The sequence below is a fragment of the Gadus macrocephalus genome, chromosome 21, assembly GCF_031168955.1.
Source record: "Gadus macrocephalus chromosome 21, ASM3116895v1".
NCBI classification, from domain to species: Eukaryota; Metazoa; Chordata; class Actinopteri; order Gadiformes; family Gadidae; genus Gadus; species Gadus macrocephalus.
In genome coordinates this window covers 76778-102233 of record NC_082402.1, presented here as the reverse complement: position 1 = coordinate 102233, position 25456 = coordinate 76778, and the positions used below count along the sequence as shown (strand labels likewise).

At 47.6% G+C, this 25456-nt stretch overlaps 1 protein-coding gene across 2 annotated transcripts; it reads right to left on the bottom strand.

Annotated features, from left to right (window-relative positions):
- Positions 1-10531: 10531 nt before the first annotated feature.
- fam49a (family with sequence similarity 49 member A) lies at positions 10532-25390 on the bottom strand. Of its 2 annotated transcripts, none has more exons than XM_060041209.1 (11): positions 25235-25390; positions 20969-21048; positions 19525-19646; positions 18186-18291; positions 17303-17439; positions 17144-17221; positions 16323-16439; positions 15339-15418; positions 15015-15141; positions 14173-14243; positions 10532-13276 (listed from the first exon to the last, which is right to left on the bottom strand). In XM_060041209.1, exons 2-11 carry the CDS (start codon positions 21039-21041, stop codon positions 13213-13215), a joined length of 975 nt encoding a protein of 324 aa, XP_059897192.1. In that variant the 5' UTR covers positions 21042-21048; positions 25235-25390; the 3' UTR covers positions 10532-13212. The 2 variants fall into 2 exon arrangements, with proteins under 2 accessions (XP_059897192.1, XP_059897193.1); XM_060041210.1 differs by lacking the exon at positions 20969-21048 and adding an exon at positions 21632-21710 and having other exon boundaries at positions 25235-25379.
- Positions 25391-25456: the final 66 nt, after the last annotated feature.

Genomic DNA, 25456 nt, shown 5'->3' with positions numbered 1-25456 from the left:
TGTGCAGTCATGTGGCCCTCCGATGGTTATGATGAAAAATGTGTCCCTCTTTATCATGAAAGTTGCCCATCCCTGCTATAGGGTCTATAGAATATAACCATGTTTTCTGATTACAGTTTAATGAAACAGTAAGCTGACAACATCCTAATTAACACCGCAACTGCAAATTAACCACACAGAGATAACCATGGCAACCGGTCAAACAAATTTTCTCTTTGAGATCATTCTGCTCGCGCATCCGCGTGTCGATAAACAAATAATCCCCCTGTAGCGCGACTGCGGTCCACTTTAAAATAAATAATAAAAATCATTAATTAATAAGAAAACGGTTAACCGTGTACACGAAAAGAAAGAGATTGTGTAACCGTTCACACCCCTAGTGTTTACCTGTGTGTGTGTGTGTGTGTGTGTGTGTGTGTGTGTGTGTGTGTGTGTGTGTGTAGGTTTCGGCCACCTGTTGCCGTGGTACTACATGATCTACTTCGTCATCCTGCTGGTCCATCGCGACGCCCGCGACACGTCCGACTGCCGCAGGAAGTACGGCTCGGCCTGGGACGACTACTGCCGGGCCGTGCCCTACCGCATCATCCCCGGGGTCTACTAGACCGACCCCTGACCCCTGACCCGCCCCCGGCTGGCTCCAGAGACCTGGTCCTAAACCTGGTCCTAAATCAGAGCAGAGACACGCCTCCACCTGATTGGCCCACGGACTATTTGGAATATTGTTCATTTTTGCTAGAAGTTGTTTTTAAAGTTTGCTCCGCTTGAATCTCTGGAACAGGCCACTGCGTTGATTGTTAGGGTGTATATTCTGTATATAGCCGTTTTAATTCACCAATTGGAACAGCCCATCTCTCAGAGTCCGATTCAGGACCCAAGGTTTCTGAGAGGTGGAACAATGGCGCTTTTATTTTGAAGAGAGTACTGGTATATGGCTTTTATTGTGAAAAGAGTCCTGGTGTCGTGTATTTGGAGGGCAGAGCTACAGTATTAACTTCTTCTCAGGATCAACTGCCTTCCTACCCAGGAACTCGTGAAGGTTCAACGTTCACATCTTTATGGGTAATTCTTTAGTCTTAATTTTAGAGTGACCAACATTGTGTTGGTTTTTGATTTAGAGAAATGCACTATTGTGAAAAGAAACGCATTTTGTTTTCTTGGTGAAATCCATTCATTGTATCGTTTCCTCTGGGCTGCGCTACCTCAGACGGCCTGCGTGGGGCGCTGTTGCATACCGCACAATGACCCTCATTTAACCTTTCCCCGTGTCTGCACTTCCCAGTATTTCTACGGCTTCCAAACATGACCAACGCTATTTTTTCAGGACTTACGATTGGAAATGTTTGCTTATTTTTACTGGCAAAAAGGTGATTTATGAGCTTTAAATCGATGTAGTCGGGTATGAAGGCTTCAACGCAGCCGCCTTGAACCACCGCCTCCCGGATGGACGGAGTGGCGCTCCGACGGGACTGAATGCAATGTACATATGCTCTTTTAAATCATGCAGTAGGTATGTTTCTCAGTAGATATTTAAAGTTGCTTTTGTATTTTAGCTTTAAAGTTAATTTTATAATAAAAACAACACCAAACCGCCGCCTACTGTGGCCCTTTTATTTTCATGGGATGTAAAATCGGACCTGCATGATGTTACTTCAAGACGAGTATAGCCCCCTCTTGGCTACACGATGGTTCCATGGCAGTCCACACAGGCAGGACCTGAACCCGGAGGGTCGTCCAACGGTGCTCGCCACTGAGACACGGACGTCACCGAGCCTTATCCTCAACGTTACAATTCACATGACAACACTAAGTGCAAACTGACATCAGGTTTCAGAGGAACTCTGCTCTCCAGAAATGATGAGAAACTGTCTCAGATGCGTTTAGGAGACGGTGGATAGGATGGGGTCGGAGGTTAACTTGACATAATAAATCACACGACATCAGAATAAGAAGTTCCCAAGGAGACAGACCAGCATTGAGAGTTCACAAGACTATCCGATTAGCTCCGTACGCAAATACAAAAACTCAGGGCTGGACAAACTCTTATAATATCATTCCCTTTTTGTGGTAAAATGCGCAATAGAATACATTTGTGTAACCATGTCATGTAAAAGGTTGGTCCCGGATAAATCGAATAGTTCCTTGTGGACAGTGACTACTGTAATGATAAGAGTACACAATTAATATAAAGATAAAAGACTACCACCAACCACTAGGTGGCGGCACCTGTAACTAATTGTATGCTATATGTGTTATTAGAATAAGACAATGATAAGCCAAGCTCCAGTCGTAACTCACGGAGTTACCACAATAAAGCCATCTGTTCCTAAAGTCAGTTTCTGATTAATATAGTAACATTACAACTATCTTCCCTAAAAGCAGTGCTGCTGTTTGACAGCCAGCCTTGGAACACAGTAAAGCGCCCTCTTCGGGAGGAACTCTGAACTACACCACACTGAATCTCTCAACTCATAGTGAGTCTGCAGCTTACAATGTGCGCTTTATTTGTGAGACTGGTGAAAGACCAGTACGGTCTGGTAACATCGGAAGAATATTGTGTAAGACGAAAGAACTTACTGGGCCAATTGCTCCCTCAATTGGCATTGCGCTAGCTGTGCTGCGCTTTAAAACCGTACTCCTTAAAACTGAGTTTTTGGAGTTTAACACGCAGCTGCGCACAAGGTTGAACGTGATTGCTGTTTAACGACTCGTACAGGATCAGCTGATTCCTAGCTGACTCGGTTTAAACTGCTTGTAAACCGGAAGTACTCTGATTTCTAATAATTCATCAAACTAATTCTGTGTGTGTGTGTGTGTGTCGGTTATGATGGAGCCTTGTTTCATCCTGCAAACTGGGCCGTGTTCCGATACCCGTACTGTCCGTACTGCGTACTCAAAATTTGAGTACGCAGTACGTTCCAATTCAGATCCGGCGAAAAGAAGTATACTTCAAGGACCCGGATGCCGTACTCAAAATGGGCTAATCGTGAAGTGTGGATCGAAGGACACTCTCTGTACTCAACGGCAGCCATCTTAGCTACGTAGCGGAAGAGGCGGAGCCAGGCTGAGCCAAAGTCGGCGCATTTTCCACATAGCCTGCATTAATAGAGTCATTTTTATAGTTTTTATAGTTTCTATAGCTTTTTATAGCTGCCAGGCGTAAAGTGTTCACCGTTCAAAGCGGGATGTTTATTGCGGGGGAGGAGCCGCGGCGGCAGTCGTGATCGTAATTTCCGGTAAGTGCACCACGGAGTACTCGATTTGGAACAGCACTCACATCTGAAAAATTACCGTACTCAAGTGAGTACGGATAGTGCAGATAGTGTACTTCCTTTAAGTATACTCATGGAAGTACGGGTATTGGAACACGGCACTGGTCTCCTCTAAAACCACGTCAATTTCGAGATCAGACTAACACGCACAAAATACGCCCTCTAGTGTCTGATGTGAGTGGCGAAGTCACGCCCCTTCCGGTAGGGCTCATGGGACCTATGAGATCGAAAAAAATGAATGGGTGTCAATGGAGAGAAAATAATTATTTTCTGGTCCCAGTCTTTATATGCCCTGGATTACACATATGTTGTTTGTGGATTTAAATGATAATTTTTCATGCAAAGAAAACGTTCGTGAAGAAGTTTGATAATTTTAGGTTTTATGTGAGGCCGCTTTGTGAACTACAGCTCTTCGCTGCTCTCGACGCATATGATATACGTCACCACACCCGCCCTTGGAACTCGGCACAGAGATGGCGATCTCTCTGCCCCACTTCACCGCTTTTTCCAAGGGGAGGATAAAAGCATCGAAAGAGGTGAAAACCATTATAAGTCGGGGCACGTGCAGAGTTTCAGTTATGCCGATGGGAAGATTGTCGGTCTTCTCCACGCCAGTCGCAGGGAGCGTGACGTCACATACGAGCCGTGTAGTCTTTCTCGTTGTGTTTTCTCTACAGCCTTTATCTGAACAATTGCACAATAAACGGTCGAACTCTTTGCATGAAAAATTCTCCTTTAAATCCACAAACAACATATGTTTAATCCAGGGCATATAAAGACCGGGACCAGAAAATAATTATTTTCTCTCCATTGACACCCATTCATATTTTTCGATCTCATAGGTCCCATGAGCCCTACCGGAAGGGGCGTGACTTCGCCACTCTATTGAGATCAAGGTAAAACTCAGCTGCAGGTTAAACCACAACAAGTACATATAATAATAATAATAATAATAATACATTTAATTTAGAGGCGCCTTTCAAGACACCCAAGGTCACCTTACAGAGCATATAGTCATCATTCAAAACTATGTAAAACAGACTAGGAATAAAAGGAAAACAGAGGTTAAACATGAAGAATAATAATAATTAATAACACTCAAAGACGCCTAAAGTGAAGGGGGGACCTCACTATGTGACACAGGCTCACAGCAATGGAGCTTAAGACGTCACGTGACTTGAGTTTAAAACCGTGTTAAACTCTAAAAAGTGGCTAAGCTAGCGACAGAGCAATTGCCCCAGGGGGTAACACTGTCGATATTTATCAAATAAAACATAGGGGGTAACACTGTCGTTTTTATCAAATGAAACATGAGGGGTGATACTGTCATTTTTCTTTGGTTGTCAGGAAAAAAACAATAAGGGGTAACACTGTTGTTTTTTATTGGTCGTCATGAAAAAAAACATAAGGGGTAACAACTGTTGTTTTTTAATTGGTCGTCATGAAAAAAAACATTTGAAAAAAAAATTAAAAAATTGTCTTTGTCAAATAAAATATAAGGGGTAACACTTGTTTTTCTTTGGTCGTCATGAAAAAAAATACAAGGGGAAACAATGTCGTTTTGATCAAATGAAACATGAGGGGTAACACTGACGTTTTTCTTTGGTTGTCATGAAAAAAAACATAAGGGGTAACACTGTTGTTTTTTATTGGTCGTAATGAAAAAAAACATATTCGAAAAAAAAAGAAAAATTGTCTTTGTCGAATAAAATATAAGAGGTAACACTGTTGTCTTTGTCAAATAAAATATAAGGTGTAACACTGTCGTTTTTTATCAGTCGTCATGAAAAAACCATAAGGGGTAACACTGTTGTTTTCTATTGGTCGTCATGAAAAAAAACATAAGGGGTAACTCTGTTGTTTTTTATTGGTCGTCATGAAAGAAAACATAAGGGGTAACACTGTTGTTTTTTATTGGTCGTCATGAAAAAAAACATAAGGGGTAACTCTGTTGTTTTTAATTGGTCGTCATGAAAAAAAACATAAGGGGGTAACACTGTTGTTTTCTATTGGTTGTCATGAAAAAAAACATATTTGAAAATAAATAAATAATTGTCTGTGTCAAATAAAATATAAGTTTTTTATCAGTCGTCATGAAAAAACCATAAGGGAAATAATAGAAATACACACATACATTTTAATGTCATGTATATCCTCTTTATTGATGATTGATTATTGTGTATTGTCATCGCCTCACGCCCCGTGCCCACTACCTCCGTCAGTTGTCCGTTGCCCATTGACTTTGAATGGGGACGGTCGCGCAATGCATTGTGGATCCGTCCGTTGACTTGGAGCGTTCGCCACCGTCAAAAAGTTGAAAAATGTTCAACTTTTTCGGCCGCGACGGATCCGTCATCCAATCAGATCGCGTATGCAAATTTAAGCACTGTGACGCGACTCGGGCTCTGACGATACTGGAAAGCGGGAAAGCGGGTAATCTTGCATCGCAACAAGCAGGAAGAAGCGGGAAGAACCCGGCGAAGCGATTTGATTGGCTGACGGTTGCCTCTGCAAAGACTACTCCCCCATCCGTCAGCCACGCCTTCCCACGTCCGTTGACTGACGGTGCAGTGGGCACGAGGCGTCAGTGGTGCAGTGGAGTGCACTCTGCCTAACGCCCCGTGCCCACTCCCTCCGTCCGTTGACTGATCCCCATTGACTTTGAATGGGGACGGACGCGCAATGCATTGTGGATCCGTCCGTTCAGTTGGAGCGTTTGCCACCGTCAGAAAGTTGAAAAACGTTCAACTTTTTCGGCAGCGACGGATCCGTCATCCAATCAGATCGCGTATGCAAATTTAAGCACTGTGACGCGACTCGGGCTCTGACGATACTGGAAAGTGGGAAAGCGGGTAATCTTGCATCGCAACAAGCAGGAAGAAGCGGGAAGAACCCGGCGAAGCGATTTGATTGGCTGACGGATGCCTCTGCAAAGACTACTCCCCCATCAGTCAGCCACGCCTTCCCACGTCCGTTGACTGACGGTGCAGTGGGCATGTAGGGTAACCCACTGGAGACCGCGCCTCAATTTCTGTGGAAAACACAATATCTTTAATTTTAAACATAATGCTATCATGTCTATTGCATACATAACCTCAGACATATTTAATATACAAAACTCAGTGGGAAGTGGAGAGAGCTGTGAGCTATCCCCCTGGAGACCGGGGTTCAAGTCTGGTTGATGTCCTCTGTTGGAAGACTCTTATTTCTATTTCATGCGAATTATAAAGTCAAGTATAACCATTGGGATGTCGTTATTTAGTGTATTGATGGTGCATTGATAAGTTCGGAGGTTAACACTCTAAACAGCTCAGGTTCGGATCCCCGCAAAAACGTCGGCAGGGGTACCACTATCGTCTGTTATTGGTCATCATGAAAAAAAAAATAAGGGGTAACTCTGTTGTCTTTGTCAAATATAATATAAGGGGTAACACTGTCGTTTTTTATTGGTCGTCATGAAAAAAACATAAGGGGTAACACTGTCGTTTTTTATTGGTCGTCATGAAAAAAACATAAGGGGTAACTGTCGTTTTTTATCGGCCGTCATGAAATAAACATAAGGGGCCGATTGCTCTGTCGCTAGCTTAGCCACTTTTTAGAGTTTAACACGGGTTTAAACTCGTCGGTGACGCAAGAAGTCACTGGACGTCTTAAGCCCCATTGCTGTGTCATATGTACCTGTGGTTTAACCTGCAGCTGCGTTTTACCTTGATCTCAATTGCAGTGTCTTCAGAGAAATTCACATCAGACACTAGAGGGCGTATTTTGTGCGTGTTAGTCTAATCTCGCAACTGACGTGGTTTTAGAGGAGACTAAACCAGTTTGCAGGATGAAACAAGGCTCCATCATAACCAACACACACACAGAATTAGTTTTATGAATAATAGGTATGATACATTGACACTTATTACACCAGGTAGGCCTTCAGTACAATACAGGCTACAATATAGGAGTTGCTTAAAGTGCCCAACTAAAACTCTACAAAGAACAGATTATTTGTATGTAAAAAAAATAAATGAACGCCCAGAGGATCGTACCATTCAACGAAACATAAAAAGGTCAATGCTTAACTAAAATGGTCCTAACTCTCCTTCTCCGAGAATTGAAAGGCGTGACATTATCCTAATTACTCACATAGGCCTATTAGTTCGTCTTCAATTAATTAAGTAATCACGTTTGCATACACACACCAAGAGAAAACAATGACAAGTAATTGATTGACGTAGGTGAGGGCAGATTCCAGACTCAGATTTCCACAAAAAGTAGCCTAGACTATTTCATAATATATGTCAACATTATTAGCGTTTTTATTATATTAAAGTTCAATTTACATTCCCATTAAGTTATTATTACCCTATTGTTACCATTAAGTTAAGACTGCATCTGCTGGGAGTACTTCCGGTTTCCAAGCAGTTTAACCGAGTCAGCTAGGAATCAGCTGATCCTGTACGAGTCGTTACACAGCAATGACGTTCAACCTCGTGCGCAGCTGCGTGTTAAACTCCAAAACCTCCGTTTTAAGGAGTACGGTTTTAAAGCGCAGCACAGCTAGCGCAACGCTAACTGACAGAGCAATCGGCCCAAGGGGTAACACTTTTAATAATAATAATAATAATAATACATTTAATTTAGAGGCGCCTTTCAAAACACCCAAGGTCACCTTACAGAGCATATAGTCATCATACAATTTTTTAAAAAAACAAGGCATTGTGGAAAAAGATAAATAAATAAATAAATAAATAAACATAAGCAATAAGAAATAAATAAAACAAAAACAGGACAAAACTAAAAAACAATCAAAACAGTGATCAGTTAGACGTTGTGTGCGAGTTTGAACAGGTGAGTTTTGAGTTGTGACTTGAAGGTTGTAATGGTGTCTGACTGTTTTATGTGTGGGGGGAGGGAGTTCCAGAGCCTGGGTGCTGAACAGCTGAATGACCGGGCACCCATTGAAGTGAGTCGTGATGTGGGGATACATAGTAGTCCAGCAGAGGTTGAGCGGAGGGAGCGGGAGGGAGTGTATTCTTGGAGGAGGTCACAGAGATAACTGGGGGCTAGGTTGTGGAGAGCTTTGTAGGTGAGGAGTAGGGTTTTGTATTGGATGCGGTAGTGTACTGGGAGCCAGTGAAGTTGAATGAGGACAGGGGTGATGTGGTCAGATGATTTGGTGCGGGTGATGATCCGGGCGGCTGAGTTCTGAATGATCTGCAGTCTGTTGATGAGTTTGGTGGGGAGTCCGGTGAGGAGGGCGTTGCAGTAGTCTATGCGTGATGTGACAAATGAGTGAACTAGGATTTCAGTGCTGGATTGGGTCAGTGATGGGCGGAGTCTGGCGATGTTGCGGAGGTGGAAGAATGCAGTCCGGGTGATGTTGTGAATATGGGGTGCGAATGAGAGGGTGTTGTCCAGGATGACGCCGAGGCTCTTGACTTTGGAGGAGAAGGGTACTGGGAATCCATCGATAATTATGAGTGGAGCTGGGGTGTGTTGTGATTTAGTGAGGGTGGATTTGGATCCGATGAGCAGGGCCTCGGTCTTGTTTCCATTGAGTTTCAGGAAGTTCCTGCTCAACCAGCTCCGGATCTCTTCCAGGCACGTGATGAGGGAAGTGGGGGGGATGGCAGCGGTGGGTTTGGTGGAGATGTAGACCTGTGTGTCGTCAGCGTAGCAGTGAAAATGGACCCCATGGTGACGGAGGAGTGTGCCCAGCGGGAGGAGGTAAGTGGTGAAGAGGAGTGGACCCAAGACTGACCCCTGGGGGACACCCAGTGAGACACCTGAACACCCGGACTTGTGGTTGCTTAGTTGAACAAATTGTTGACGGCCGGTGAGGTAGGATGTAAACCAGGAGAGTGCAGCACCAGTGATCCCAATACCAGCTAGGCGGTCCAGGAGCAGAGGGTGGGAGATGGTGTCGAATGCTGCGCTGAGATCGAGGAGGATGAGAATGGTGAGTAAACCAGAGTCGGCTGCAAGGAGGAGGTCGTTGGTGATTTACTTTTGATATTTATCAAATAAAACATAGGGGGTAACACTGTTGTTTTTCTTTGGTCGTCATGAAAAAAACCACAATGGGTAACACTGTTGTTTTTTATTGATCGTCATGAAAAAAAACATATTTGAACAATTTCTTTGTCAAATAAAATATAAGGAGTAACACTGTTGTCTTTGTCAAATAAAATATAAGGGGTTACACTGTCGTTTTTTATCAGTCGTCATGAAAAAAACAAAAGGGGTAACACTGTCGTTTTTTATTGGTCGTCATGAAAAAAAACATAAGGGGTAACACTGTTGTTTTTTATCGGCCGTCATGAAATAAACATAAGGGGTAACACTTTCGATATTTATCAAGTGAAACATGAGGGGTAACACTGTCGTTTTTTATCGCCCGTCTTGAAAAAACCATAAGGGGTAACACTTGTTTTTTATTGGTCGTCATGAAAAAAAACATAAGGGGTAACACTGTTGTTTTTTATTGCTCGTCATGGAAAAAAACAAAAGGGGTAACACTGTTGTTTTTTATTGCTCGTCATGGGAAAAAAAGGTTAACACTGTTTTTTATCAAATGAAACTTAAGTGGCAATCTGAGTCTGGAATCGGCCCTCACCTACGTCAATCAATTACTTGTCATTGCTAACCATTTTAGTTAAGCATTGACCTTTTTATATTTCGTTGATTGGTGCGATCCTGTTTGTTCATTTATTTTATTACACACAAATAATCTGTTCTTTGTAGAGTTTTAGTTGGCCACTTTAAGCAACTCCTATATTGTAGCCTGTATTGTACTGAAGGCCTACCTGGTGTAATAAGTGTAAATGTATCATGCATACCTATTACTAATAATTCATAAAACTAATTCTGTGTGTGTGTGTCGGTTATGATGGAGCCTTGTTTCGTCCTGCAAACTGGTTTAGTCTCCTCTAAAACCGAGTCAGTTTCGAGATTAGACTACCACGCACAAAATACGCCCTCTAGTGTCTGATGTGAATTTCTCTGAAGACACAGCAATTGAGATCAAGGTAAAACTCAGCTGCAGGTTAAACCACAGGTACATATGACACAGGCTCACAGCAATGGAGCTTAAGACGTCACGTGACTTCTTGAGTTTAAAACCGTGTTAAACTCTAAAAAGTGGCTAAGCTAGCGACAGAGCAATTGCCCCACTGGCTTTACCATGTATACCAAGAACCCTATTTGTCCATTGTGTATTTTGTATTTGACAAGGGGACACCAGCAGAAAAAAAAAAATAGAAACACAATTTAAGAAATGTACCACCTTTAATTTTCAATCCACACATCCCATTCGTTACAAGGCCAAATCATTATAAACATGGAGTCAGAACTCAAGGATCTGAACTGACAATTAACTGTTAATTAATAGCAGTTACCTGACAATAAACTGATCGTTTCAGTTAAAAACAGAGTTGAAATCTCAGAATAACACAGTAGCATATTTCGGGTAAAAAAGAAAAGAAAGGGAAAGCTTTGTGTACATCCATTTTGGAATAAGGTTTAACAAAAAAAAAGAATTATAATCAAAATACCAAGAGCCCACTTCAAGTCAGTTCATGAACAATGTCAGTATCATACATCACAGGGTTTGTAAATGCACGCTAATCATTCATTCCCATGTGACCACGACACTCACCCACTATCACACCCAGACCTCCCAGTATGGCTTACAGTTATGTTTCTAAAACTCACACCAGGGATAAAACACAGGGGAATTATTCAAAGATATGGAATGAATTAGTAGGTAACGATGTGAGTACAGTTCATTTACGAGCGCTGAGTATACGTGTGTGATATGGTATAGGATGAATTTAAGAGCACAAAAGCAGATAGGAATACAGGTTCGCTTAGTCAAGGTATCGAATACCGCTGTAGCCATGGCAACCACAATGCTTCAAAAGGTTGATTTAAAGGCTGCACAGACGATTATGTAAAGTAAATCCAGTAGTTCTTGAAGAAATAGTAGTATGTTGTTCTGCAGTCGTACATTTACGGACCAAATTCTCGGCAGATTCCAACGAACTGGTAACCGAACGGATCCCATCAACGTAGAACCAGTGAGCCCAGTGACCTTCAACAATATGACACAGTTGGACATAATCTGGACAGCGGTGATGTGATCAGAAAACACTGTTGAGGTTTATTCAGCGTGGATAAGGACCCAGACCCAACCTGGCTCAGATTACGCTCCTTTAACACGGTTCTCGGATTCCTTTTGCAACCACGTGGTCAGATTTCATTTAAATGTGACACAGCCAGTGATTCATGGATTAAATGCGTCTTTGGTTAACTATCTATAATAATAAAAAGGGGTAAATCTTTTATTTCGGATGACTGAGAGAAGCCCAGGGCAGATTCAGGAACCAAACCAAACCGTCATCTTAAAATACTTCCCTTCTCAACACTTAACGTAACGAGGCCTTTGTTTCAACTGTGTTCAAAAGTGTTCTGGAACCAAAAGTAATTAATTAAATCAACCTTGAGACAAGGACGCCTCGGACAGACCTCCAGACACGCGAGGAGAGAGAGCAGAGGGAAAGAGGTTCACTGGGTGGATCTCACCCAGTTCACTCTCTCTCTCTCTCTGTCCTTTACCCCAGGGGGACTGGCTTGGTTGGACCGGGGACCCCCCAGACGCTCAGAGCGAGGGACAGAACCGTCAGCACCTCGCAGGATTTACCTCTCGCTTCTACTTTAAAGACTTTTGTTTTAATACAGTCCGTCACAGGAGGAACACCGGGAGACGAGAGGGGATACTAAATGAAGCACCTCACACACACACGCAGGACATAAATATCACCCGAAGGACAGAGGTTACAACGACGAGAAGAAACATTTGGTTTATTGTGCGGCGCAGACACAGTGCCGTCGGCCCCGCGGACCGATCCAGTGAAGCTCCACGTGGCCTCGCGCCGGATGAACACGAGAACTCTCCTTCCAAGGCAGCAGGATAACTACAACATCTGCGTCATGTGTCTCAACTCTCCCAGCGAGAGAAAGGGGATTGTAAGCTGGAGAAGAGGCGACACACGGCCCACTCAGATGACAGGCGTGGCGTTCACATGTTTAACAGACGATCTCCAAGGGTTTCGCGCTAAGCGACAGTAATGATATTTAAGGCAGGCAGGTGTCCAGAGGGTGGACACTGTCCCACCACCGCCTGTCCCACCACCAGGTGGCGCACAGATCAGCCATTAAGAGCCATTTACACATGTGACGCCACAAGTGTTCACACAGATGTTTGGTGTCACACGTGGAATTGTCCTGCCATATTAACGTTGGACACGCCCTCTTGTGTTGTCACAAGTGAGTGTCCTAGTGTAAGAATGTTGGAGACGCCCACTTGTGACATCACAAGAGGGCATGTCCCCCATTCAAACTGTAGGACACTCCCACTTGTGACATCAGAAGAGGGCATGTCCCCCACTCATACGGTAGAACACTCCCACTTGTGACATCACGAGAGGGCATGTCCCCCACTCATACGGTAGAACACTCCCACTTGTGACATCACGAGAGGGCATGTCCCCCACTCATACGGTAGAACACTCCCATTTGTGTCCGATCACAAGAGGGAGCCCAATGGCTGTCAATGACGAGGTGATCCAGGACCACCTGGAGGTAAGGTACTGCTGCTTTAATAACACAGGTCAAGGCATTGTGTGTGTGTGCTTCTTTCTTCTCATGTGTGCTGACGTGATGACGGATGATCAGAGCGACTGAGTAACTTCGTAGGAATGGCAAAGGCAAATACACGCACGCACACATACACACACACACACACACACACACACACAGAGTATTAACAACATCTTTTGTCTTTTAAATAATGTAAACATATACATCTTTTGTCGGAGGCCATCGGTCCTCTTCATGGTTGCGAACTAAAAAACAAACGCACCCGCGGCGGGGGGGGGGGGGGGCGGGGCTACTGGAGCATTGAGCGGATGTTCTTGGGGGTGGACTCGTCGTTCAGGTGTTTGGTCGTGAACCTGCGGAGGGAGGGGTCACAGTAGAGGTCACGGTAGAGGTCACGGTAGAGGTCAAGCCCAAAGCATGCAGAGTGCGCTTTTCCAGTAATATTTGAAAGCGTGATGACAAGATCTAGTTATCAGTTTATTATAAAACAGTGTGCAGACAGGTTCACATTTCTAAATGTGGATTCAAGACCAACAAAAAGCAATGTTAGAGCCACAGATATAAGGCCACTTCCAAGATACTATATTATACATCTTAGGTGTGTTTAATGTGACGTTAGCATGAAGCACTGGAGCCAGAGAGGAGGAGGAGGAGGAGGAGGGAGAGGAGGAGGAGGAGGAGGAGGAGGAGGAGGAGGAGGAGGAGGAGAGAGTGAAAGAGGAGGAGGAGGAGGAGGAGGAGACAGTGAAAGAGGAGGAGGAGGAGGAGGAGGAGGAGGAGGAGGAGGAGGGAGAGGAGGAGAGAGTGAAAGAGGAGGAGGAGGAGGAGGAGGAGGAGGAGGAGGAGGAGGAGACAGTGAAAGAGGAGGAGGAGGAGGAGGAGGAGGGAGAGGAGGAGAGAGTGAAAGAGGAGGAGGAGGGAGAGGAGGAGAGAGTGAAAGAGGAGGAGAGAGTGGAGGAGGAGGAGACAGTGAAAGAGGAGGAGGAGGCGGAGGAGGAGGGAGAGAGTGGAGGAGGAGGAGAGAGTGGAGGAGGAGGAGGAGAGAGTGAAAGAGGAGGAGGAGGAGGAGGAGAGAGTGAAAGAGGAGGAGAGAGTGGAGGAGGAGGGAGAGGAGGAGGAGGAGGAGGAGACAGTGAAAGAGGAGGAGGAGGAGGAGACAGTGAAAGAGGAGGAGGAGGAGGAGGAGGGAGAGGAGGAGAGAGTGAAAGAGGAGGAGAGAGGGGAGGAGGAGGCGAGAGGGGAGACGTACTTCAGAGCGTTGAGGAGGCCTTCCACTGAGTCTGCAGGCTGGTCCTTCAGCACCTTTATACAGCCTTTCATCTGCACACACACACACACACACACACACACACACACACACACACACACACACACACACACACACACACACACACACACACACACACACACACACACACACACACACACACACACACACAGTGAGGACGTCTGGAGGCCACCTGAAGGCTGGGTGAGTGTGTGTACGTGTCTCAGTGCGTGTGTGTGTGTGTGTGGCTGTTTGTCATTGTGTGTGTGTGTGTCCCTTCGTTTGTCTGCGTCAGTGTTTGTGTACTTGTTCATACGTCTATCTTGGAGGACTTGTTGGAGTCTGGGTGTGTGTGTGACTCAGTATAAGTGTGTGTGTGTCTGTTTGTCTCAGTGTGTGTCTGTGTATGCCTCTGATTGTGTGTGTGTGTCTGTTTGACTCAGTGTGTGTTTGTGTATGTCTCTGATTGTGTGTGTGTGTCTGTTTGTCTCGGTGTGTGTTTGTGTATGTCTCTGATTGTGTGTGTGTGTGTCTGTTTGTCTCAGTGTGTGTCTGTGTATGCCTCTGATTGTGTGTGTGTGTCTGTTTGACTCAGTGTGTGTTTGTGTATGTCTCTGATTGTGTGTGTGTGTCTGTTTGTCTCGGTGTGTGTCTGTGTATGTCTCTGATTGTGTGTGTGTGTCTGTTTGTCTGGGTGTGTGTTTGTGTATGTCTCTGATTGTGTGTGTGTGTCTGTTTGTCTGGGTGTGTGTCTGTGTCTGTGTCTGATTGTGTGTGTGTGTCTGTTTGTCTGGGTGTGTGTCTGTGTCTGATTGTGTTCCTACGTCTATCTTGGAGGACTTGTTGAAGGCCCCGTTGGGGTGCACGTGGTCGTAGAGGATGATGACCCCCACCATCACCCTCATGCAGAACAGCAGGGTGTCATCCCGACTGAACCGGCTGGTGTAGTCCCTGAGAGGGGGAGGGGGGGGGAGAGAGGGAGAGGGAGAGGGAGAGAGAGAGAGAGAGAGAGAGAGGGAGAATGTTACAAAGAGGCAAAGAAGAAACACGTACCATATATATATATACATATGACTGCAGGCAGTGAGTGAGTGAGTGAGTGAGTGAGTGAGTGAGTGAGTGAGTGAGTGAGTGAGTGAGGGTCTTACGGGGTCTCCAGCATGACCTTGCAGACGCTGGCCATGGTGCTGAGACAGTCCGTCGTGTTCTCCAGAGGAAGGGTCTTGTTCTGTGGGAGGAGGAGGAGGGGGGGGGGTTAGGAGACCTCTAGGACAGAGGGGGGGGGGGGGTTAGGAGACCTCTAGGACAGAGGGGGGGGGGGGGGGGGTTAGGAGACCTCTAGGACAGAGGGGGGGGGGGGGTTAGGAGACCTCTAGGACAGAGGGGGGGGGGGGGGGGGTTAGGAGACCTCTAGGACAGAGGGGGGGGGTTAGGAGACCTCTAGGACAGAGGGGGGGGGGGGTTAGGAGACCTCTAGGACAGAGGGGAGGGGGGGGGGGTTAGGAGACCTCTAGGACAGAGGGGGGGGGGGGGGGGGTTAGGAGACCTCTAGGACAGAGGGGGGGGGGGGGTTAGGAGACCTCTAGGACAGAGGGGGGGGGGGGGGGGGGGGGTTAGGAGACCTCTAGGACAGAGGGGGGGGGGGGGGGTTAGGAGACCTCTAGGACAGAGGGGGGGGGGGGGGGGGGGTTAGGAGACCTCTAGGACAGAGGGGGGGGGGGGTTAGGAGACCTCTAGGACAGAGGGGAGGGGGGGGGGGGGGGGGGGGGGTTAGGAGACCTCTAGGACAGAGGGGAGGGGGGGGGGGGGTTAGGAGACCTCTAGGACAGAGGAGGAGGAGGGGGGGGGGTTAGGAGACCTCTAGGACAGAGGGGGGGGGGGGGTTAGGAGACCTCTAGGACAGAGGGGAGGGGGGGGGGGGGGGGGGGGGGGGGTTAGGAGACCTCTAGGACAGAGGGGGGGGGGGGGGGGGGGGGGGGGGTTAGGAGTTCTACTAGCGGGTCCTAACGATGTGATCTGAACCCTCATTGGTCGGTCCTAACGATGTGATCCCAGTGATGATTGGTCGGCCTTGCGTGTCACATGCGGCCCTCGTTTGGTAAACAACGACATGGACCGAGCCGGGGTCTCACCTCCGACACAAAGTTGGTGGTGGCGGTGCTGAGGGTCTTCAGCATGGGCGTGGCCTCGGCGTAGAACAGAGACATCCGATTGGCCATCTCGTTGTTCACCTCCTTCTCCATGTCCAGCTGCAGGACGGAGAGCGTCAGCGGTGTGGCCTTGTGTACCTCTGGGGCGCAGTGCTGGTCCTGCTGCTAAAGGAGGCTTCTCCTCATAGTGTTCTAGGTTAACGCTCAGTCATCACAGATAAAGGGGCTTCATGGATCACAGATAAAGGGGCTTCATGGATCACAGATAAAGGGGCTTCATGGATCACAGATAAAGGGGCTTCATGGATCACAGATAAAGGGGATTCATGTATCACAGATAAAGGGGTTCATGTATCACAGATAAAGGGGGTTCATGTATCGCAGATAAAGGGGGTTCATGTATCACAGATAAAGGGGGTTCATGTATCTAGACGGATAAAAGGGTTCATGTATCACAGATAAAGGGGGTACATGTATCTAGACGGATAAAGGGGTTCATGTATCACAGATAAAGGGGGTTCATGGATCACAGATAAAGGGGTTCATGTATCACAGATAAAGGGGGTTCATGTATCTAGACGGATAAAGGGGTTCATGTATCACAGATAAAGGGGGTACATGTATCTAGACGGATAAGGGGGTTCATGTATCACAGATAAAGGGGTTCATGTATCACAGATAAAGGGGCTTCATGGATCTAGACGGATAAGGGGGTTCATGTATCACAGATAAAGGGGGTTCATGTATCACAGATAAAGGGGGTTCATGGATCTAGACGGATAAAGGGGGGGTTTGGGGCTCACGTTCTTGTTGTTGATGCGGTTCCTGCTGATGGTTCTCCTGTAGTAGCTGAAGTCGTTCTGGATGGCCGGACTCCTCATCTGAAGAACACGAGAACCATCAGAGCCTCAAAGGGGTGCGTGTGCGTGTGTGCGTGTGTGTGTGCGTGTGTGTGTGTGTACCTTGAGCTCGTCAAAGCGCAGCGTGAAGTGGAGGATCTCGGCGAACTGCTTGGCCAGCGCCTGCTCTCTCTCCAGGTGCTGGGTGGGGGAGCCAGGGGGGCAGGTGAGGGACTCCAGCAGGCTCTGCAGGGCCTCCTCTGCACACACACACACACACACACACACACACACACACACACACACACACACACACACACACACACACACACACACACACACACACACACACACACACACACACACAGTGTATCTAAATGTTAGCGTGGAATGTGGAATGTCTTTGCATTGTCTAATTATCTAAAATAAATGTAAAAAGTTATGTTTAACGAGGTGTAAAGGAGGCGGAGCCTTAACGAGGAGGGACACTACACCTGGTCCTCAGACACAGGTGAGGGGGGGGGGGGGAGAAAGGAGGGATTAGAGGTTAGGGTTGAGAGCTGAGGGGGGAGAGGGGAGAGAGATAAGAGAGGAGAGGGGAGAGAGATAAGAGAGGGGAGGGGAGGAGAGAGGAGAGGAGAGGGGAGAGAGGGGAGGGGGGAGAGCTGAGGGGGGAGAGGGGAGAGAGATAAGAGAGGGGAGGGGGGAGAGGAGAGGTGAGAGAGGGGAGGGGAGTTAGGGGAGGGTGGAGAGGAGTGGAGAGGGGGGAGAGGAGAGGGGAGAGAGATAAGAGAGGAGAGGGGAGAGGGGAGGGGGGAGAGGAGAGGTGAGGGGGGAGAGGAGAGGGGAGGGGAGGGGTGATGGTGTAGAGGGGAGAGGAGAAGGGAGAGAGGAGAGGGGGGAGAGAGGGGAGGGGGGAGAGGAGAGGGGAGGAGTGAGGGTGAGAGGTCAGAGGTCGGGTGAGAGGTTGAGGGGGTGTCAGGGGGGTACGTGGGGGCGGTGGTACCTAGCCTCAGGGAGAAGCTGTAGAACACCTTCAGCTTCTTGACCAGCGGACACACAGAGTTCCACGCCCGGTCCTGCAGCAGCGCATCGTTGGGCTTCTGTATGGCCTGCACACACACGCACACGCACACGCACGCACACACACACACACAGTTGAGTATACTCATCCCACACACACTGTGTCGGCTTCATTGGGCTGAGACTGAGTTGGTGCCGTGTCCAGACAGAACTGCTTTGTTCTGGTCTGTCTAGGTAATGAGCAAGGAATAATCACCGAGAGGCCGGGCAATAAACAGTTTGATATGCCCGGCTCGTGGACGGCTTACCTTCCGCGAGCCGGGCATATCAAACTGTTTATTGCCCTGCCTTGAGGTGATTATTCCGTTTATTCTACTTCGCGCCGGCCGACATAATAAAATAATTCAAATACTTTAATAATTAGCCTTTTTCTTATTCGTATTGCATGCTTATTAAATGTATACTCTGTTTAAGTTCATCTCCCTCGAAAAGTAGTTCCCTTTAGAACTACGGTGAATAACGTTAGCTCAGCTGTAGGTAACTCGTTTCTATAGCAACCACACAAGGCTGGATCTGATCACTAGTTTAATAACGTAGCTGCTACATTCGTATCAAGTCAGCTTTAATGACGATCGATCAAACATGCACTCCTTGGTTTATTTTTACTTGGAAATGTATGTGATAGAAAACGATACAAGCGGCGTATTGATCTACTGTGCTCAGTCAGCAGCAAGTAGAACCGACAAGTCAGCGGGCAATATGCCGGATTAATGCACCCCTCCCAGCCAATCAGAATCGAGCATTCTTAGATGAAGTAGAATAATGATTATTATTACCCACTGTACCCGGTGTGTTTGGGTACGTTCCCTCATTGTATACTGACCGTGTCCTTTATGATATCATAATTCTAGTATCGGTTCTGTGTGAGTGAGTGAGTGACTGTGAGTGACTGACTGTGACTGATTGACTGGGTGACTGAGAGTGACTGTGTGTGAGTGAGTGAGTGAGTGAGTGACTGTGTGAGTGAGTGACAGTGTGAGTGAGTGACTGTGTGAGTGAGTGACAGTGTGAGAGAGTGACTGTGTGTGTGAGTGAGTGAGTGAGTGAGTGAGTGACAGTGTGAGAGAGTGACTGTGTGTGTGAGTGAGTGAGTGAGTGAGTGAGTGACAGTGTGAGAGAGTGACTGTGTGTGTGAGTGAGTGAGTGAGTGAGTGAGTGACAGTGTGAGAGAGTGACTGTGTGAGTGAGTGAGTGAGTGAGTGAGTGAGTGAGTGAGTGAGTGAGTGAGTGAGTGAGTGAGTGAGTGAGGGGGCGTGTCTTACATCCCTGATCTCCTGGCCTGCCCCCTTGTAGGACTGCAGGCCGCTCAGGATGCTGTCCGAGTCCTGAAGGACGGAGTTCACCTGCTTCCACACCTCGCGCTCCCCCTCTGTGGGCTGGGCGTCTACACACACACACACACACACACACCAGACACACACACACACACACACACCAGACACACACACACACAGACAGACAGACAGACAGACAGACAGACAGACAGACAGACAGACAGACAGACAGACAGACAGACAGACAGACAGACAGACAGACAGACAGACAGACAGACAGACAGACAGACAGACAGACAGACAGACAGACAGACAGACAGACAGACAGACAGACAGACAGACAGACAGACAGACAGACAGACGCACGCGCGCACAGACAGACACACAGACACACAATTAGTGAGGGAATTCTATAGGAACACACATTCAAGAAATCTAACAGTTGACATTTCACTTAATCAACAACTTTTCACAGCCAACAGCAGCAAAAGGTCGATATAATGGCATAATGTGTTGTGTAACGAGGAGCCCTATCTCCAGGCGCTCCAGACGGTCTGATCACAGCCCTGTGCTACGGCTCAGCTCTGAGCTCTTCAGCTCCGAGCTCTTCAGCTGGGACGGACTCACAGCTACTGGCTGCTGCATGTTATTTACACATGAGTTACCACGGCAACCGTAGGGCAATACACCCACTAACAAACATAGGGAAGTTAGCACTGCATTTATAATCAGTGAAACAATGTGTTTGTGTGCAATGTGTGTACTGTCAGGTTATGCCATTATAATGAGAGAAGATCACAACGTTAACTACTTGCTTAAGCATTAAAAAAAGACAAAGGCTCACAAGAACAAGGCATACTAAATGAATGAATTAGAATGAATCTAACATGAATCTATCTAGGATGGAGTCAGTGCAGCATTAAACAACATAGACAACACAAAAACAATGAAGCGGGAGTGTTTAAGACACACTTGGGAGGAAGGCTATACGAGGGCAACCACTAGAAGCATCGGGACACACGTGATGAAAGAAGAACAGAACTATAGAATGTAGAAGGTAAACATAGAAATAAGAAACAGACCGCCGGAAAACGAAAGACATGAGGACAGAAAGGACAAAGGGGCCGGTGAAGAGGAGGCGGTGGGAGACGAAGGTTAGACATGGTTAGCCAGATATGAGGAGGTAGGCACATGCAGGGCGTTAGTGTAGTCGTGGAAACAAGAGGTGGGGGGGATCAACAAGGGTCAAGGGTCAACTCCGCTCTCAACCCCCTAAACTCCCCCCTGAACCCAGTGATCATCCATCGCATCCATCCCACTATGACTCGCTGCTGTAGAAACAGAGGGAGGCAGGGTGACCTTTGACCCTTCAGGGGAACATGGGGGGGGGGGGGGGGGGGGGAGATGCAGCGAGGCAGAAAGCAGTGCTCACTTTCAAAGTCAAGGAAAAAGTTTGGCCCCTGTGCAAGGTCTGTGCAAGTGAGGACTTTTAAGAGATTCCCCATTTGGTTTCTGCAAGAGAAGGGAGAGAGAAAGAGGCGAGAGAGAGACACACAGAGAGAGAGAGAGAGAGAGAGAGAGAGAGAGAGAGAGAGAGAGAGAGACAGAGACAGAGAGAGACAGAGAGAGAGACAGAGACAGAGACAGAGACAGAGAGAGAGACAGAGAGAGAGACAGAGACAGAGAGAGAGACAGAGAGAGACAGAGACAGAGACAGAGACAGAGAGAGAGAGAGAGAGAGAGACAGAGAGAGAGAGAGAGAGAGAGAGAGACAGAGAGAGACAGAGACAGAGAGACAGGGACAGAGACAGAGAGAGACAGAGAGACAAGGAGAGAGACAGAGAGACAGAGACAGAGAGACAGAGAGACAAGGAGAGAGACAGAGAGAGACGGTGTTAAAACATCAGTCCTCAGTTAACTTCAGAGTGAGGAGGACAGAGACGGAGGCGTTCTGGAACAGGCAAAGGGAAAACTCCGGAAGAGGAGGGGAAAAGCCCCGTGATGTCATCAGTGTGCGCCGCCGACGCCCAGCGAGTCCCCGCCTATCCCCTCACACCCCCACACAGACGGGACACTTGGACCGCCCCGGACTTACTTTCAAAGTCCAGGAAAAAGTGTGGACAGTTCTCTATATCCCTTGTTAGGACTTTTAGCAGGTTACCCATTCCAGCAACCTGGAGGACAGTGAGATAGAGCGGTGAGCACGGGAACACTGAATGGACACTTTATCAATCAGTAATGTCAATCTACAGCAGTGAACACACAGCAGTCAGTCAATCAATCAGTCAATCAGAAATAACACAAAATACACATGAGTCCTTTTCCTTTGTTTAAACCCCAGGTTGACATCGATCATACACGTTGTAAACCCTAAAGGTGATGACCTGTAATCCCTGTTCTGTGTGCAGTCAGAGCGGGATGGCAGACTGTTCTGTGTGCAGTCAGAGCGGGATGGCAGACTGTTCTGTGTGCAGTCAGAGCGATGCTGGCAGACTGTTCTGTGAGCAGTCAGAGCGGGATGGCAGACTGTTCTGTGTGCAGTCAGAGCGGGATGGCAGACTGTTCTGTGTGCAGTCAGAGCGATGCTGGCAGACTGTTCTGTGTGCAGTCAGAGCGATGCTGGCAGACTGTTCTGTGAGCAGTCAGAGCGGGATGGCAGACTGCTCTGTGTGCAGTCAGAGCGATGCTGGCAGACTGCTCTGTGTGCAGTCAGAGCGGGATGGCAGACTGTTCTGTGTGCAGTCAGAGCGATGCTGGCAGACTGTTCTGTGTGCAGTCAGAGCGATGCTGGCAGACTGTTCTGTGTGCAGTCAGAGCGATGCTGGCAGACTGTTCTGTGTGCAGTCAGAGCGATGCTGGCAGACTGCTCTGTGTGCAGTCAGAGCGATGCTGGCAGACTGTTCTGTGTGCAGTCAGAGCGATGCTGGCAGACTGTTCTGTGTGCAGTCAGAGCGATGCTGGCAGACTGTTCTGTGTGCAGTCAGAGCGATGATGGCAGACTGTTCTGTGTGCAGTCAGAGCGATGTGTGTGTGTGCGTGTGCGTGCGCGTGTGTGCGTGAATGTGTGTTCCTCAAACTAGATTTCCAGCCTGCAGAGACAACAGACGACTGTGTGTTGCAGACCACATGACGATCACACCACATATCTGAGAGGCTGAGGCCTGCAGTCCAGTAACAAAATATGACTTTTTAAATGGGTCACATTCTCTTTAGATTAAATCTAATATGCCATTACCATCATCATCAACTAATGTAGATCATATATCCACCAACTCGTCACTTATATAAAGTACCGATACACTGGAACAAATTGTCCCGATTTAAACGACGTCTACATTTTGTGGACTACTACTACTTGGTTCCTCCAGTAGGGGGCAGAGTTTTCCAATTTATCATCGAGCCCTCGGCTGTCTCCCGACAGAATGTACAGCTGTTGACAGCCTCATGTTGGTGCACGTTCTCCCCCGCATTCTGTCCTGTACCAACACTAGCCCGCAGCTACACACACACAGGAGTACCACATCACTCCCTCCCTCCCTCCCTCCCTCTCCCTTCTCTTGTTACCGCTGGAGAGCTGCCAGGACGTGCCGCCACAACGACTAGCCTCTGGTAGCATGGATTAGCTTTAGGTTCTGACCAGCTAGAATCCACTGGGTATGTTCCATAGGGACAGAAAAACTAAAGTCAACACAAAGTGTCTGGAAGTCCCTCCTATCTCTGGTATGAGGGATACAAACACTGAGCAACTCGAGCCTTGATAGGTCAAGGCTTTGTGCCATCCCAACCTGTGTTGTTCCTACATTCATAAAGGCGACCATGGCGTCCGTAGCCGGGGATAAGGGTCTTTAGTGGTCACTGGTCAACAGGCCGTAGAGCCCAGAGCCCCCCCCCAGGGCTCAATCACACAACAGTAATCACCCCTCAGAGCCCTTTTCCACGTTCCACGCAGACAAATTCGACACGGCCGTGTTTGTCTGCGTTCCCGCCGCCACCAGCAGACTTCCTGTACTACTTCCTGTCCCGTGCGGAGCCAGGGGCTGGAAGGGGAACATCAACATCAACAGGACCACCAGGCCGGACAGGAAGTAGAGGGGCGGGCCTTCAGAGGGCGAGGGACAGGAAGTAGAGGGGCGGGTCCTCAGAGGGCGAGGGACCGGAAGTAGAGGGGCGGGTCCTCAGAGGGCGAGGGACAGGAAGTAGAGGGAGGTGGGAGGGGCCGTGATATCACAACGCCTCGACCAATCACGTCCATGGAATGTTTGAGCAGGAAGTTGTCTTTTGTGTGTATCAATGCATACTTGAATTTTGGGTTAGTTTTAGGCATTGATTTATTAAGCTGATCCTTTCTAAAGGACAGAAATCGAATTAAAGAAAGTTTCAACAAAGCCAAGGATTGTCTCAAAAACCCATCAGTTGAACAATGCATCTGTTTATTATTTATTATCGAACCGTATCAGACGCCACTAATCCCACCAAAGCTTGTGTGACCATCACACAGAGGGAACCCAGCAGACATTCGCAGTAGCCTGAAGCTACTGCCTTGTGCCAGTTTGAGTTAACCCTCAGTCCCTCCACTCAAACACGGTTCACATCCATTTCTGTCCAGTGTCTTCAAGCTAAACAACTCCATGTTGTGACATCAAACGTCCCCCCCATCTCCTGTTACGTAAAGTTAGCGCGTGCTCCTCAGTTTGAACCAGACTCATGGTGTGTGTGTGTGTGTGTGTGTGTGTGTGTGTGTGTGTGTGTGTGTGTGTGTGTGTGTGTGTTACCCAGAGCTCTGGGAGTCACCCTCCCCAGGTCCTGAGTCAGCTCACCGTCTGACTCACAGCCACACTATTCAGAGTGTAGCATCTTCTCAACGAGCTCTAATTAGCGAGCGCTATCTTTATGTGTTGCTATTCTGGGAGACCGAACGCTGATTACCCCTCGTCACAATCAACCCGTCAGACACGTCCCTGAACAGAGCGTCTTCCCTCGTCCCTCCGTTGACTGTAAACCCAGTGGCTGTAGACAGTAGATACACGAGGGCCACATCTACAGCCCCCGGGGTCAGGGGGTCAGGGGGTCAGCGGGTCACAGGGTCACAGGGTACCTGCTACTGGCCCTTATAGCTCACAAACCCTTTGTTAACTAGAAGTTCAGTTAAACCTTTAGTTCTCCCCATTCTGCACTCTGTCCACTAGATCTCACCTCTAAGTCCCTTTGAACGAGTGTGTCTGCTAAATGACCAGCTGACTGCAGTTATACAGTTGATGAATGATAATTATTAATCCCATGAATTATGAATGTTATGAACAGGTTTGTATTGTATTGATGGGTCCCGCTTATCACAAATAGTGGCGCCAAAGAGTACACAACAGAAGGCTTCAAGATTGATACCATACCATAATATCATTTACATCATTGAAATGTAGTGTGTATTAAATCGTAACACCAATGATCTGACCGTGTGATTATGTGTTCAGGCTGGTCAGAGTGAGGCCAGATCATTGGTGTTCAGGAACACTTGACTCAGCCTTATCTGCTCAGCATAAACACTCTGAACCTCGGCGATACGAAGAGAGCTTAACCCAACGAGAGCCGGCTAATCCCAACGTAATCGTTTAGCTACTACCTCTGTTTGCACCACCAGACCCCATGGGCCAGGTGTCCACAGGCTGTGTGTGTGTGTGTGTGTGTGTGTGTGTGTGTGTACCTTCTCTGGTAGAGGACCTCTGGTCTATATCATCCACCGGCTGGTCGTTCCTGTAAGCAGACGAGCGAGAGGATGAGCTCACCGTGAGCACCCACAGGGTGACACTGCAAGAAACCCCCCGCTGCTCCAAGGAGAAGTAGGAGGGAGAAACGAGAGATACTTCTACATCACAAGATGCAAACGTAGCTGTTTGTGTGTTTCCTTATTACCAGGTACTTTCCA

Excerpts from the sequence above, each read along its gene's own strand:
- fam49a (XM_060041209.1), bottom strand. The coding sequence starts at position 21,041 with ATGGGGAATCTCTTAAAAGTCCTCACTTGCACAGACCTTGCACAGGGG. Across the intron at positions 14,244-15,014 it reads ACAAGTCCTCCAAGATAGAC|ATGAAAGGCTGTATAAAGGT; the intron begins GTAGGAACACAA and ends GTGTGTGTGCAG. Across the intron at positions 13,277-14,172 it reads GGCCTCCTCAACGCTCTGAA|GTTCACGACCAAACACCTGA; the intron begins GTACGTCTCCCC and ends CTCCCTCCGCAG.